This window comes from Bacillus rossius, chromosome 3 (assembly GCF_032445375.1).
Source record: "Bacillus rossius redtenbacheri isolate Brsri chromosome 3, Brsri_v3, whole genome shotgun sequence".
Taxonomy (NCBI): Eukaryota; Metazoa; Arthropoda; class Insecta; order Phasmatodea; family Bacillidae; genus Bacillus; species Bacillus rossius.
In genome coordinates this window covers 64,906,976-64,920,147 of record NC_086332.1, presented here as the reverse complement: position 1 = coordinate 64,920,147, position 13,172 = coordinate 64,906,976, and the positions used below count along the sequence as shown (strand labels likewise).

General features: G+C 34.8%; 2 protein-coding genes across 10 annotated transcripts in view; one reads left to right on the top strand and one right to left on the bottom strand.

Annotated features, from left to right (window-relative positions):
* Window positions 1-13,172, bottom strand: part of LOC134530818 (sulfotransferase 1C4-like) — a 116,007-nt gene that overhangs the window by 5,327 nt on the left and 97,508 nt on the right. For all 5 annotated transcript variants that reach the window (XM_063366057.1, XM_063366054.1, XM_063366059.1 and 2 more), the window contains exons 3-5: window positions 7,944-8,043; window positions 6,910-7,108; window positions 4,642-4,768 (exon numbers count right to left, since the gene is read on the bottom strand). In XM_063366057.1, the coding sequence (XP_063222127.1) occupies window positions 4,642-4,768; window positions 6,910-7,108; window positions 7,944-8,043 (426 nt within the window). The remainder of the gene's footprint in view (window positions 1-4,641; window positions 4,769-6,909; window positions 7,109-7,943; window positions 8,044-13,172) is intronic.
* The window catches only part of LOC134530817 (GTPase Era, mitochondrial), a 38,332-nt gene that overhangs the window by 24,725 nt on the left and 435 nt on the right, over window positions 1-13,172 (top strand). For 3 of the 5 annotated variants that reach the window (XM_063366053.1, XM_063366052.1, XM_063366049.1), the window contains one exon: window positions 1,388-1,562. The gene's annotated coding sequence lies outside the window, so the exon portion shown is untranslated. Of the gene's footprint in view, window positions 1-820; window positions 1,191-1,372; window positions 1,563-13,172 lie in introns of those variants that run through there. The other 2 variants (XM_063366050.1, XM_063366051.1) reach the window with 2 other exon arrangements.

The window sequence follows — 13,172 nt, the reverse complement described above, 5'->3', positions numbered from 1 at the left end:
ATGTGGAGCTTGTGTGGATACAATGGTAAAAACAGGCTCGAGCTTATTAATTATTGTAATTAACAACAGCTCTTCCCCATTCTTCTTCATCATGCAACAACAGCAATAGTAACCCTGAGTGTGCAAACTCCAGCCAATGGTGACAGAAAATCCATCACATAAGACAACCTGTTTTGTATAAGATGAGTGCCTACCTGAGAACACTTATGGTGTACAGAGCTTCAGAATAACCCACACTATATAAAACCCATTCAAGATTACAGAGCATGGTCTGTTTACGAAAAGCATTAAAGAATATGCTGAAGGCAGATGAGTAGTTCTGTTTCCGAATTTTGTTTTAAATCTATATTGTTAGGAGCAGGGGCGCAACAAGAGGGGGGGGGGAGGGCAAGGGTATTTGCCCTCCCCCCTCCCCCCTTCTGAAACCTTGAAGTAGGGGCAAACGGGGGCAAAGAAAATGCTGTGTAATCAATTTTTAGATAATAAAACTGCTTAAATAGCACCATTTTCCACCTTGAAATTCAAATTTTCCCGGGGGAGGACCCCCGGACCCCCCGCTTCAATAGGGGGGATCGATGATTCTTTATAAAAAGGTATATTGCCCCCCCCCCCCCCCCCCCCTTTGGAAATTTAGTTGTTGCGCCCCTGGTTAGGAGATTTAAAATAGCTAAAACATGAATTTCTAGAATAATATTTAGTTATTAAACATCCTGTAGAGGTTCTTTAAAGCACTGTAGGGACTTGCATGTCATCTTTATATTTATTTCTCAGTCATGTAATGTTATGGTCACCATTCAAATCTCTCTGTTACCCTATGTAGAAAGAGAAGACTGCATACCAGTCAACAGTCTTGCACTTAGAGGAGACACCGCGCTAGAAGCACCAGCGAATGTCTCGCACGTCATCTCTTCTCACTAACACAAATACACCCCTGACTGGGCAGGCCCCTTAAGCTCTTCAAGCTTACATAAAATTTTCGTCTTTTTTGCCAGAAAATGTGGTTTATGTGTTTTCTTTCATATACTGTATGAGTTTATAGTGTGTATGTGATCATAGTGATTATAGTTTTATAACTACAGGAACACGTAGAAAAAAATTAGTCACTAAATAGACCAATGATGTATGATGGCAATAGTGAGAAAGTCTTTGATGAAATTGTATTGATTACATTAAAAAAAATTTGGTGGTGATTTTAGGTCTTGGAACAGTGTTTTCTTTATGTTTTATATTCTTAGTGTCATTGTGTTGGAAACTTACATGCAGATGTGTTTTGTAATTTTATCAAACAATATTTTTTCTAAGTTACCTGGGCTGTGAAGAAATAATTGCACAAACTAGTTTGAAACTGCTTGGTTACACTTTACCAGATCAGTTTGTAATGTTGCAGACTATTGTGAAGAGGATAAGAGATTTCGCAACTGTGGGTGATAAATCGTAGATGTCACTTTTTTTAATTGAAGATTGTGTTCAAGAATTCTAGGGCTATTTTGCCCACATGGAGCTTTAATTATAGAACCTACTATAAATGAAAATGTAGCAGATAAATAAATAATGTTTGACAAGTAAGTGATCTTTAATTTATAATAACGATAAACCAACAGTGTTTGTTCTTGTAAAAAAATTTTTAAATATTTTTTTCTAATTTTGGTTCTGATTGTTACTAAGCTATTAGCTATTAGCTTATTTCACTGGCATTAACTTCTTATGTAATTTTTTTTACTAGTTCATATCACGTATTTATTAAGTTTTTATGATCAATTTTTAAATTCCATTAGAAATGTATTTTTGTGCATTTTAAGAAACACCCTTTTACCACTAGCGCAGTTCTTTTGAAAACAATTAAATTGTGCAAATTAATGAATCTAGGTAATGTGTTTGGCCTAATAACTGTAATTATGTTGTTGAAATAATTATCAATTAATATTTTTGTGTTCTCATGGCATATTAATGGAAACAGTTCCATGGTAATAATTATATCTTGCAAATATAACCAGATTCTGTTTTTAGCTGTGATGATTGTTTAAGTACTCTATAGTCATCTTTCACCATTCAGTTTAGTGAAGCTTTTTTAGACTTGTTAAAGGTAGTGAAATAACTTTTTTTAATGACAACCAACTATCCAGAGGAGGAAATTTAATAATATGTACTCCACCATTATACTTTTAAGTGCCAGTGGAATTGTACATATCCCCAGTAGCGTAGCCAGGATTAGTGTATGGGGGGGGGGGGGGGGGTTAAGAAGCCTGGTTCCCCCCCCAACCACTATTAAAGCAGGGGGTCCGGGAATCCTTCCCCGGAAAAATTTGGATTTCGAGGTGTAAAATAGTGCTATTTTAGCAGTTTTCGGTATTTAACTTTAAATATTGTAATGGTAAAAATATTATTAATTTTTTAATAAAAAAATTGTTTGAGTGATGAAGTAAGAAATTAATTATAGATATTTTAATCAATCCAAGTGCCTTGTCCACGTCCACTCAAAATCATAAATCATGCTCGAAGCTCGACAATACAAAAAAAAGGAATAAAAATGGTTGGGTTTCGGCAGAAATGGCCTATTCCTGGAAACAATTAGCTTTAGCTTGAAGTACCCAGTCACCACTTGCTTATAATTACCGCACTGGTTAAATACAATAGGTGTAAGATATTTGAAAACTTGGGACCTGTCACAGCGTCACAACCTTATAGCTTCTGCTCGTGACAGGGGTAGGGGAAGGGAAGGAGAATCGGTAGGGCTAGCTTACTCTTCCCCTCCAGTGCAGTGGCTGGTGATAGCAGTAAGACACCCAGGCTTTTAGCTAACCTGCTTTCAGATAAGAAAAATAATGGCGGTTAAGGGGAGAGGGGGTTAGAACCCCTAAAACCCCCTCCCTCCCTGGCTATGCCCCTGAATATCCCTACTCAGAGAAAATATATGTTATTACACTTATAAATGTTATAAATATGATTGGTAGAGTATAAATTCAATCAAATTGAAAAATTTTGATAGGTTCTTAGTAGGTATTCAATATGAATATAAACATGTCCATAAAATTAATTATTTAATTTACTAAAATTATCAAGGTATATTTTAATTAATATTGAAAATCAATAAATATGCTAATAAGTATTATTTTAATTATTTATTAAATAATAGTGTAATAATTTATAATGCAAAAAAATTATTAATTATATCCATGGGAACATAACCTCATTTATATAAATACACTTGAAAAAAAACACGCATTAAATAACACAAACAATAAACATAATAAATAAATTATTTTAATTATATGGACCAGCAGTCAACATTAATCTCTAAAGTATAAGATTTGAAAGAACATATATAATTTTTATTTGTAGGTAGTCTTTTAGATAGATTTCAAAGAATGACTACCAATTATACCTGTTACCATGGTGCGACTTCCAGAAAATGTTTTATATTTTTTTGTTTCATGGTCCATAGACCCCAAAACGATCATCAACTAAAAAGTGTGTATGTCTCTTATACACACACACACACACACACACACACACACACACACACACACACACACACACATATATATATATATATATATATATATATATATATATATATATATATATATATATATACACACACACATATTTATATAATATGTATGTATGTATGTATAACAATTTTATGGACTCTATAACTGCTGTAATTTTGCACGAATCACTTTCAAACTGATGCATAAAGTAATGGAAAATCTTTGTCAAGTTCGTTAATGGGCAAAATTCCACCAAAGGGATAGAAATTGGGAAGGTTTTTTTGAAAAACATAAAAATCACTATAATCGCATCCATTTGAACATATTATAACTCAAAAGAGTAATATAAAAAAGTCTGTCTAACTAAATTTTTTTGATACGACCAACTATAACTGGAGGAGGTGGAAAAATTAAGGGTTTATGTACAAAAAAATGTATGGTTCCCTTAGCAGGCACAGTATCAAATCCATTCAAATTATTTGTAAATTGTATAATTTTTATCTAAAACTTAAAACTTTTGTCTCAAACAATTTTTGATAAAAGACTTATTACAGGAAAGGGCTGAGAAACTGGGGTGGAATTTTAAAAAAAAGTCTGTACCAGTTACACTGTTAAATCAGTTCTTATTTAATGAAAACCTTAAAATATTATCCACAGCTTTGTCAGAAATATTTTTTATACCTACAACAATTATAGCAAGGGGTGGAAAAAAACAAAGATTGAAGGTCAAAAAAATTTGTAATTCCCTTAGTAGGCTCGCTATTAAATCCGTGCTAATTGTTTGTAAACGTTACAAATATATTCAAAAACTTTTGCCTAAAACATTTTTTGATACAACCACCCATTCCTGCATGGAATATTAAAAAATCTCTATTAAGTTTTTAAAATGTTCCAGAACTTAAATAAATTTTCCAGACATATACAGAATAAGTAGGTATTTGAAATCTAGTTTCACTTATAGTTTGTGCCGAAAGTGATTTTTTTTTGTTAGGAGCCTTTTTTTCATCTTGTTAAAATTTCATTGCATGGTGTGCGTGCATTGTGAAAATTCACTCATCATTTTTTCTTAATGCACCTAAAGAAGTATAACTTAAATAAAATGTAAAAAAAAATTAAATTAGATTATATATTTTTAGTAAGAAGTACTCACGGAGATTGTTTTCAAAGTAGTCCCAGTACTTGACGAAGTCCCCCGTGTACCCCTGTGTGAGGATCAGTTTGTTCAGGTGGTAAAATGAAACTGCCACATCTTTGGGGTTCCTGGCCACGTAGATGACCTGCAATGATTTACAAATCTTAAATTTTGCTGTTTATGAAATTATAAGTTTGTAGCCATGATTAGTTAAACTGCCACACATTGAGCCTGCATTGTATACAACTATACATAGTTACAAGGGTGTTATGTAATGATTCTGTCAGGAAATTGATGCCACCATGGTGCAGAGGGGCAGTGGCAAATTTAGAGAAGGGGCATGGGGGCACGTGGATAAAATATGCACTGGATAATACGACTTATGAAGTTGAGGTATTTTACTAGGTCCAGAATACCGGTGCCCCACCCATAAGTATTGTTTGGTTCAGTCCATTGAAGGGTCTCCTCCAAAGTATGGCTGCTTTTGGCATGATTCTTGTGGATAGAAGAAAGATTGAAGGTGTTTTGGGAGCATGCTTAAAGCACTGTCTCACTCGCTCTGTTCATCAAAATATTAAATACGTAGTGTGCGTGTACAACTTGTGTTTGTTCGAAGATTTCATATAGAAGGTATTCTATCAGTGGTTTATTGTTAGCAAGCTGTGCTTTTTATTATTTTCTTTACTTTAACCTAGATTGAATGAAACTGACATAAAATAATAATTTCATAAAACAAAACTTTTACAATAGACACAACAAAAAAAACTAGAAAGAGGGACAAGACTGCTGACACAACTTGTAACACCACACACAAAGTAAGTATTGGCATAGTTAAGTCATTTTCTAGCCATCTCTCAAGTTCCTGATCGAGTGTGAGGGCCCAATGACTCAGTATTCTTTTGGCAGGCATTGTTACCGTACAGTAGTATTGGAAGTCACTGGGTTTCTTACTGCAGCATTATAAAAACCAGGAGGTGTGTTCAAGAAATGCTAGCTGGAGGGACAAAGATTTTATTAGCAGTGGATACTCAAGTACAAATTTAAGCACTTCAGCAGGCATCAAAAGTATTTCAGTGTTTGCCTGTGTATGGTTCACACATTTTATGCCGATTATTTAGATTTAAAAAATGTAGTGCTATCCTTGTGTGAGTTTTTAACTTGTTAATGTAATTAACTAAACTTTTGTTTTTTAATAAATATAACTCTGTGAGTAAGTATAATTTGTTAAATCCAAATATCCTAGCACTAGTGTGTAGCTCCTGAGCAGCGCAGTTATTTTACGTCTGCCATCTGTCGGGCAGGCACCGGCTAGTGATGTGTGTACTGCGCTGAGCTGAGGAGCAAGAGAGAGTGTGAATGTGCATGAGGCCATGTGGCCATGCATTCTCCCTCCCTCTCATCGTTGTAAATGCCCTATGAACTGGCACTCTACACAATTAATGTGTCTATTTGGACAGGTGTTTATGACACAACTGTGCTCAAACATTTTTTTTTAATGGCATTTCCCATGCTTTCAACAGAACATTCTCTGACAAAACTTCAGCCATCTTTGGTGTGCTCCTTTTATATTCCTCCAGCCCCGCACAAGTTTGCTACGTGAGTGCTAGTTTATAGAGAAGGAACTGACAAAGAGATGTGTGCCGCCTCTTCTCTCATCGTGGCAAAGAGATGGGTAAAAAAAAAATGCAACGGAGGAAAGAGAAACAAGGGTATAAAAATAGCAGTCTTCTCCTTCATCGAAAATATAGTAAATAGACAAAGAAGAACTGAGGGTCAACTTATCCATTGAACTCTAACTGAAGACATATATGTATAGTGCAACCCTTACTGTGAAAATGTTAATTTTTTTTTTGCCCTAAATTAAAGGGGCGACCCTTATGTGGACTTAATTGCATTATGCTGCAAACAATTTCCTCAGGTTTCCCCAATGGCTGATGCAGAAGGGCTGGGGGGGATTGGGAAATTATGTCCCTCCCCCTTTGAAAAAATTTGAGATATTCAATGAGGACATGATATTTTTTGTGTTGCATGGTTAGCTATCACAATGCCTGAAACAACAAGCTACACTGGAAGTGACTCAATTTGAGAATGATAATGAAACAGCCGAAACCACTTGTTGTTGATGCAAGTTGTTTAAATACACAGATTCTAATTTCATTTATTTTTCTTTTATTTAATACCCACTTCCCCCTGTAAACGCCACTGGGTGTTCTTTACCCGATTGTGAGAGCCGATGTTGTATCTGTAGTTTTATGTGTTAAATGTTTTTCGTGGTTGGTGTCTAACCTTGGCCCCGCAGTCCAGCAAGTTTGGGGGCAGCAGGCTGAAAGGAAAGTGCGTCTTTATGAAGCGTGGTGCACTTGTCTCATTGAGAACCTTGTACGCCGGGTCGCAAGCCTTTTCTACCAAGAGCCTCGTCTGCTTATCCCGGCCAGCTTTCTCCAAGAATTCTGCCTTCGTGTCGTCGTGTACAAATATATTGAACCTGCAACACATGGTCACAAATTATTCTTCATAGTGTAGACAGACGAATCAGCTATTGTTATACATCTCATGATAGAATGGTTTGTATATCTTTAATTCAATAACCTTCTAGAACAAAGGTTTTAATACTAAAACATCTTATGCTCCCTGTACCTAGACATTTCTGGAATGAAAGATCATAAATCATCTACATACGTATCATGCAATATGGTAAAATATTTTACCCAACAAAATCCTGCCACAGAATTTATATTAGCTAATATTAGGAATGAGTTATTTTCTTTCCACAATTTTTATATTGTATGGTTAAATATATAGACATATGGCTACAAGTTTTTTTAAGTCTGTTGTGTTAAAGTAGTAATTAATCACTGCACATTTTTATTCCATAACAGGTAACAAAGTAAACTTTATAGACTAACATTGTATTTGTGAGAGGTTATATGGAGCTATTTGAACCAACTTTAGTCAATCATTTGTGAAGACAAACTGCTCATGGTAAATAAAAGAAATAGGTAAATGTTAGTATTTGTAAGTTCATTGAGATTATTGAGTAAATTAATATGATTTTTTGGGTAGGCACTACTGAAGGGTTGTACGTTCCTGAGCATTCATTATTCTAAACCTTTTCTTCTGTTCATTGGTGGTATTTAATAATCATGTTTAAATTTTCAAGTTATAATGAATGTGTTAATTTTTTTTGAGTGTATTGTATAGTTTTACATTGATAAAACATACATTTTTAAATAAGCATTTGCTCCAGATAATCTGAAAATATTATCTGCAACTCAAGTGTTGCTTGCTGAAGGTATAGTAGTTAATCATGGTTGACTTACTCAAGAAATGGAAACCTGTCCACGAGTGGTATTCTACGAGCAGTCTTGTGATCAAGGTTGTTTTCTATCATCCACACCATTTCTTGAGTCCACGTGGTGCCTGGAAAAAAGTGACTTCTTAATATAAATGTTCATAGCATTATTTTTGTGCTAAATGATTTTCAATATGTAGTGTAAAGAATGTTTAAAAATATTTTCTTTGGTCGGGCTGTTTTTGTGGGATTAAGAAGGACATTAGGAACATACATTTACTCTGGTGAAGATAATAAAGGTATGTTTGATATCTGGCTGATGGCTTAAATTTATTCCCCAAGAATTTTGTTATTTAAATACATTTAAATGCATGGAAAAGAGCTATTTGAAGGTTATTTTTGGGTACTTACAGAAAACTCTAATAAAAGTTTTAATAATTTCATTGTTCTGAGTTCATCTTAGTGTCCATTGAGCATAGTGTTTAGAGATGCAAACGATGCATCGATGTTTTCAAAACATCGATGTATCGTTCATGAAACATCAATGTTTTGAAGAGCGATACATCGCCGATGCATCGACGAAAAAGTCGAAAAACATCGACATCCATCGACATCGTTCATCATTAAAATTACCCTAGTCTTTTATAATATTTTGGCTATCATTTCATGAATATTTATTGAATATATAGAAAACATTACTATACGACATTTAGTTTTCAAGATACAATTTTTTTAACTGCCTATACTTACTATAAAAACCTAAATTTTTAAGTAGGTATCAAACATGTTGTAAATACTGAACTATTTGGTTGATTTCAGTATCAATTTTTTTCCAGTACTTTAAGATGTGTAAAATCATTTGGAAAAAATAAATACCGTTTAAAAAATTTGTTTACATAAGAATTTTATTTAAATTTTGAAAAATATAGGGAAAAAGCAGCGAGCAGACTTCATGGACAATTTCATAGCTTGTTGTACATACAAGCACAACAGAGGGGGCAAGGGTATTTTGCCCCCACCCCCCTGAAACCTTGAAGTGGGGGCAAACGGGGGCAAAGAAAGTGCTGTACAAGTCGGATATGTTATTTCCACTAGCTGTGTAATCAATTTTTAGATAATAAAACTGCTTGTATAGCACCATTTTCCACCTTGAAATACAAATTTTCCCGGGGGAGGACCCCCCGCTTCAATAGGGGGGATCAGTGATACTTTATAAAAAGGTATATTGCCCCCCCGCCCCTTTTGAAAATTTAGTTGTTGCACCCCTGCATACAAGCTAGTGATTGGTACCGATACGGTCTCGCTAGCTGTATCGAGAAAATTAATGTTACATTTTTAACCTGCACATACACTTCATGCTTTTTCCCTATTTTTGACGTGACAACGTCTAATAAATCGATGAACACCGGCTGCACGCACGAAAAAGTGTCCCGTAACGCAACGTTTGTTTCGTCTTTTCGTTTTGTCGTGTTTTAGTTTCGTTTCAACCGTTGTGCTGAATTTTTTGGGTTCAATATTTCCGTGTCATCATCATTTGTGGGTTATTTTTCGTTCTCTTAGTACATTTTTTTCTTTGTTTTGTTGACCATATTCCTGTTACGGAATATTTTGTGGTGTTTATATCCGTGTTGACAACAGCAATTTTTTGCTTAATTTTGTGTTTTTTTTCTCCTTTTTGGGTTTTATTTATTTAGTTTTTAGTTTTTCTTCAACAAAAAAAAGTTCTTAGCAATGGCGTATGTCCAAAAACTTACATCAAGTCCCACTACGATGTGTCCCGTTACGCTCATTGTACGCTTGCGCCGCATCTCTTTTCCACTCGATTGGAACAACCATCGATTTGACTTTTCATTCATGTTTTCGTCGTTTGAATTATCAATATTATGTAATTTAACGAGCGTTCACCGATTTTCAGCACAATCGGTATGGTTATTTAAAAGTAATGTTGAATTTTCAAATACGTTTTTGTACACACAATGGTGTTTTACAGTTACACATAATAATTCAAATTACACCCGGGATCTTTTGCACAATGTTTTAAAAAATATTGTAACACATTATAAATAAGTTAGGTGTATTTGGGATGTGTATTTGTTATAAAATTATATTATAAAAAAGAAATCATATTATTCCCCTACGGTGCTGTCATCTACGGTGACGGACGCGAGCCGAACAAATCGTGCTATCTACCCGCTTCCGCGGCAACCAGGAACTCGTTAATACATATTTACCTTTGTTTATCGCGAGGGGCGTTATTATGAATTAATTATAAATAAAATTTTGTGTCCGGGGCCACAAGTGCATATCATTTTGAGCAATGGAAGACATAAAAAAGTAAAAAATTATCAACGAATTTTAATCTCAGCCCCAGCGCACCACGAGTGTCTGGGTTAGAGATTAAAGCCGAAATTATTTCTTAAACTTACTAATACTTAGTTTATTAACAGCAAAGGGCATTTTTATTAAATTCTACTTTTAATTTCACGACGAACAAACTTCGTCGTTAAATGTGTAATTGCGAAAAAGCGTAAAACATTCTCGACGATCTTGAAGTTAAATAGCAAACATGTATAAAAGTTATAGTTAAATAATCTCTTCGTTAAAGTAATAAACATATTTGAATTAATGAGTGCAAATAAAAGTAAATTTATCAATTAAATTGTAGATTTAATTTCACTCCATCTTTGTATCCATACAAAATAGTGATAATTCAATAAAAATTATTCAATTTTATTCATAAAAGTATGCAATCATTTCATCAATGTTTTGTTATGACGTTTTCACGTTAAACTATCGTCCGTAAACTGACTTTACAGACAACCAATTTTTTTTCAATTGCTTTTAATACATTTTTTTGTTTTGCATGAGACACAACTGTAAATGGGTTGTGGATATTGTGGTCAGGAATCTGTAGTAGGTATGGTTTTTGGATACATACTACCTATAATTTTAATCATTTCGGCATGTTTTTCTTAATATTTAAAAACATCGGTTAAAACATCGATGTATCGGTTGTCAGAACGATGCTTTTTACATCGATACTTTTTCATTTGAACATCGATGTTCATGATATCGATGTTTTTAAGAGCGATGTTGCATCCCTAATAGTGTTACGAGAGGGAAAGCAGGTTCGAAAACCATAGCCCACTTAATTAACTACACTTTTATTTATTATCACGTATTTACACTAATAAAATAAGTTATAACAATTAAAATGTCTGTCTACAAATTTAACTCTCTTTCATTAGGTCCACAGTTTACTCTCCCCACTGGAGCTCATCTCAACGGTGGCTCTCAGGACTGTTCGTCTCTTACCGCTCACCCATGTCTCAACATGCTGTCTCGCACTACTCACTCATCCATAGCTCACAACCCAGTCCCATTGCTCGTTGTCCACTTTCACTCATCAAGGGGTCACTTGCCGTCTTTACTTCACTGTCCTTGCAGTTCAGCTACATCCTTTAAATATCCCTGTTTCATTCTGGGATGATCTCACATCGAGATCGACCTCATGCCCGAAATTCCAAGAACAATGGCGTTCTAGTTATGCCAAATCATACAGACGACAGGTCCAATCCAATTACCGCAGACGGATGCATGCTACCTGCATCGCACCTCCTCTTCTAGGCTAATGGGCTAGCTGGCTGGCTAGCCGGGCCAGCTTCGTTACCTTGCCTCTACTATCCTCGTACAATAGTTTAGGTGAAATGTGAGAATCCTTTGTGTTACCTTCGTTCGAACTATCTAAATCAGTTTTTCATGATTTTTAACGATATAAATGCAATAAATGTTTTAACTTTTTAAACAAATAATTTCATCACTAAAGTATATTTTACAGTCAGGTTAAATATTAAAGCCAGGAAAATGTGTAAATTATTTTATTAGTTTTATATTTTAGACAAATATTAAACAATTGTACACCTACTCCTAATAATTTATAATATTTGTAGTTTGATTGAAATAAAATTATTTTTGGAATTGTCAGTTTATATTTTGGAAACAAGAAGCAGAAATTCAATTGCTTGATTTGGAAAAAATGATAGGTGATGTTGATTTAAAGTGATATTTATTTTTCCCAAAAAAAATTTTAGTTAGGCTTCAGCGTAGCGCAGGTTCGAATCCCCTACTACAACCATGTATGCACTTTAAATTAATCACACTGCAGTTAATCAAAATACTTTTACCACCACAATCAAAACCTTATTTGTGCATTTTATCTGTAGAGGTAGTTGGCAGCAATCTGTCGTTTGGAACTGTCTGTGGCTCGCGGTTCAATGCCCAGTAAAGTAACAGGGCTTCAGAAGAAAACATGCAATGTAAAAACTGCTCAAATATTCAAGTGGTGTCTGTTTACTAAAAGCCTTTAAGAATATGTTGAGGTCAAAAGGTAATACTGTTTCCGTATTTTGTATTTAATGTATTTTTATGAGAGGAAAAATTACAATGAATGGCTGTTTTGAAAATAAATTTTGGCGTAAAACACTTGGTAGAGATTCTGAAAAGCATCAAAGTGACATTATCTTCATTTTACACGCCAATATATTTTTATGGTTACCACTCAAATTTTATAGTTTCCCTGTACTCAGTGTAAAGATGGTGCAAAACTTTAGAGCCTTGCGCTAGAAAAACCAGTTAGCAACACACTTATCATTCAGTACTTTCCAATGAAGAGTACACCTTAAATGAACAAAGTGTTTTTCGTAGTTTCAGATAACTGATACTTCATGGAAACTAAGCCATATTGAGTCTTCATAGTTCTGTGTACTATGGCGAACATGTCCGTGGAAAAAAAGAAGGGTTTTGCTGTTCACTTTTACAAGTTTGTGAAGATTTTGTAACAGTCAAATACAGGGGCGTGCCTAGGGGGGGGGGGACGAGCGGGACCGGACCCCCCCCCCCCCCCCGGGGCTAAAAATATTTTAATATTAAATTCATAAAATGAAAAAAAAAATATTTAGTATGATACTAAAATAAATTCAATGACACAAGCATAAATGTTTAATTAAACTTAGTTCACTTTCCATTTTAGATAGCCTAAATCAGCAACATTGAACACGTATTTTTCAAAATTTTCCCGGGGGAGGACCCCCGGACCCCCCGCCTAGCTGGGGGGTATTCCATACCCCCCAGGCCCCCTGGAAAGGCCCTAACCTTCTGCCTGACCCCCCCCCCCCCAGATCAAAATCCTGGGCATGCCACTGGTCAAATATGATTCTTGTCAATTCAAGTTCAGGGTCCATAGACCGTCAGTACGTGT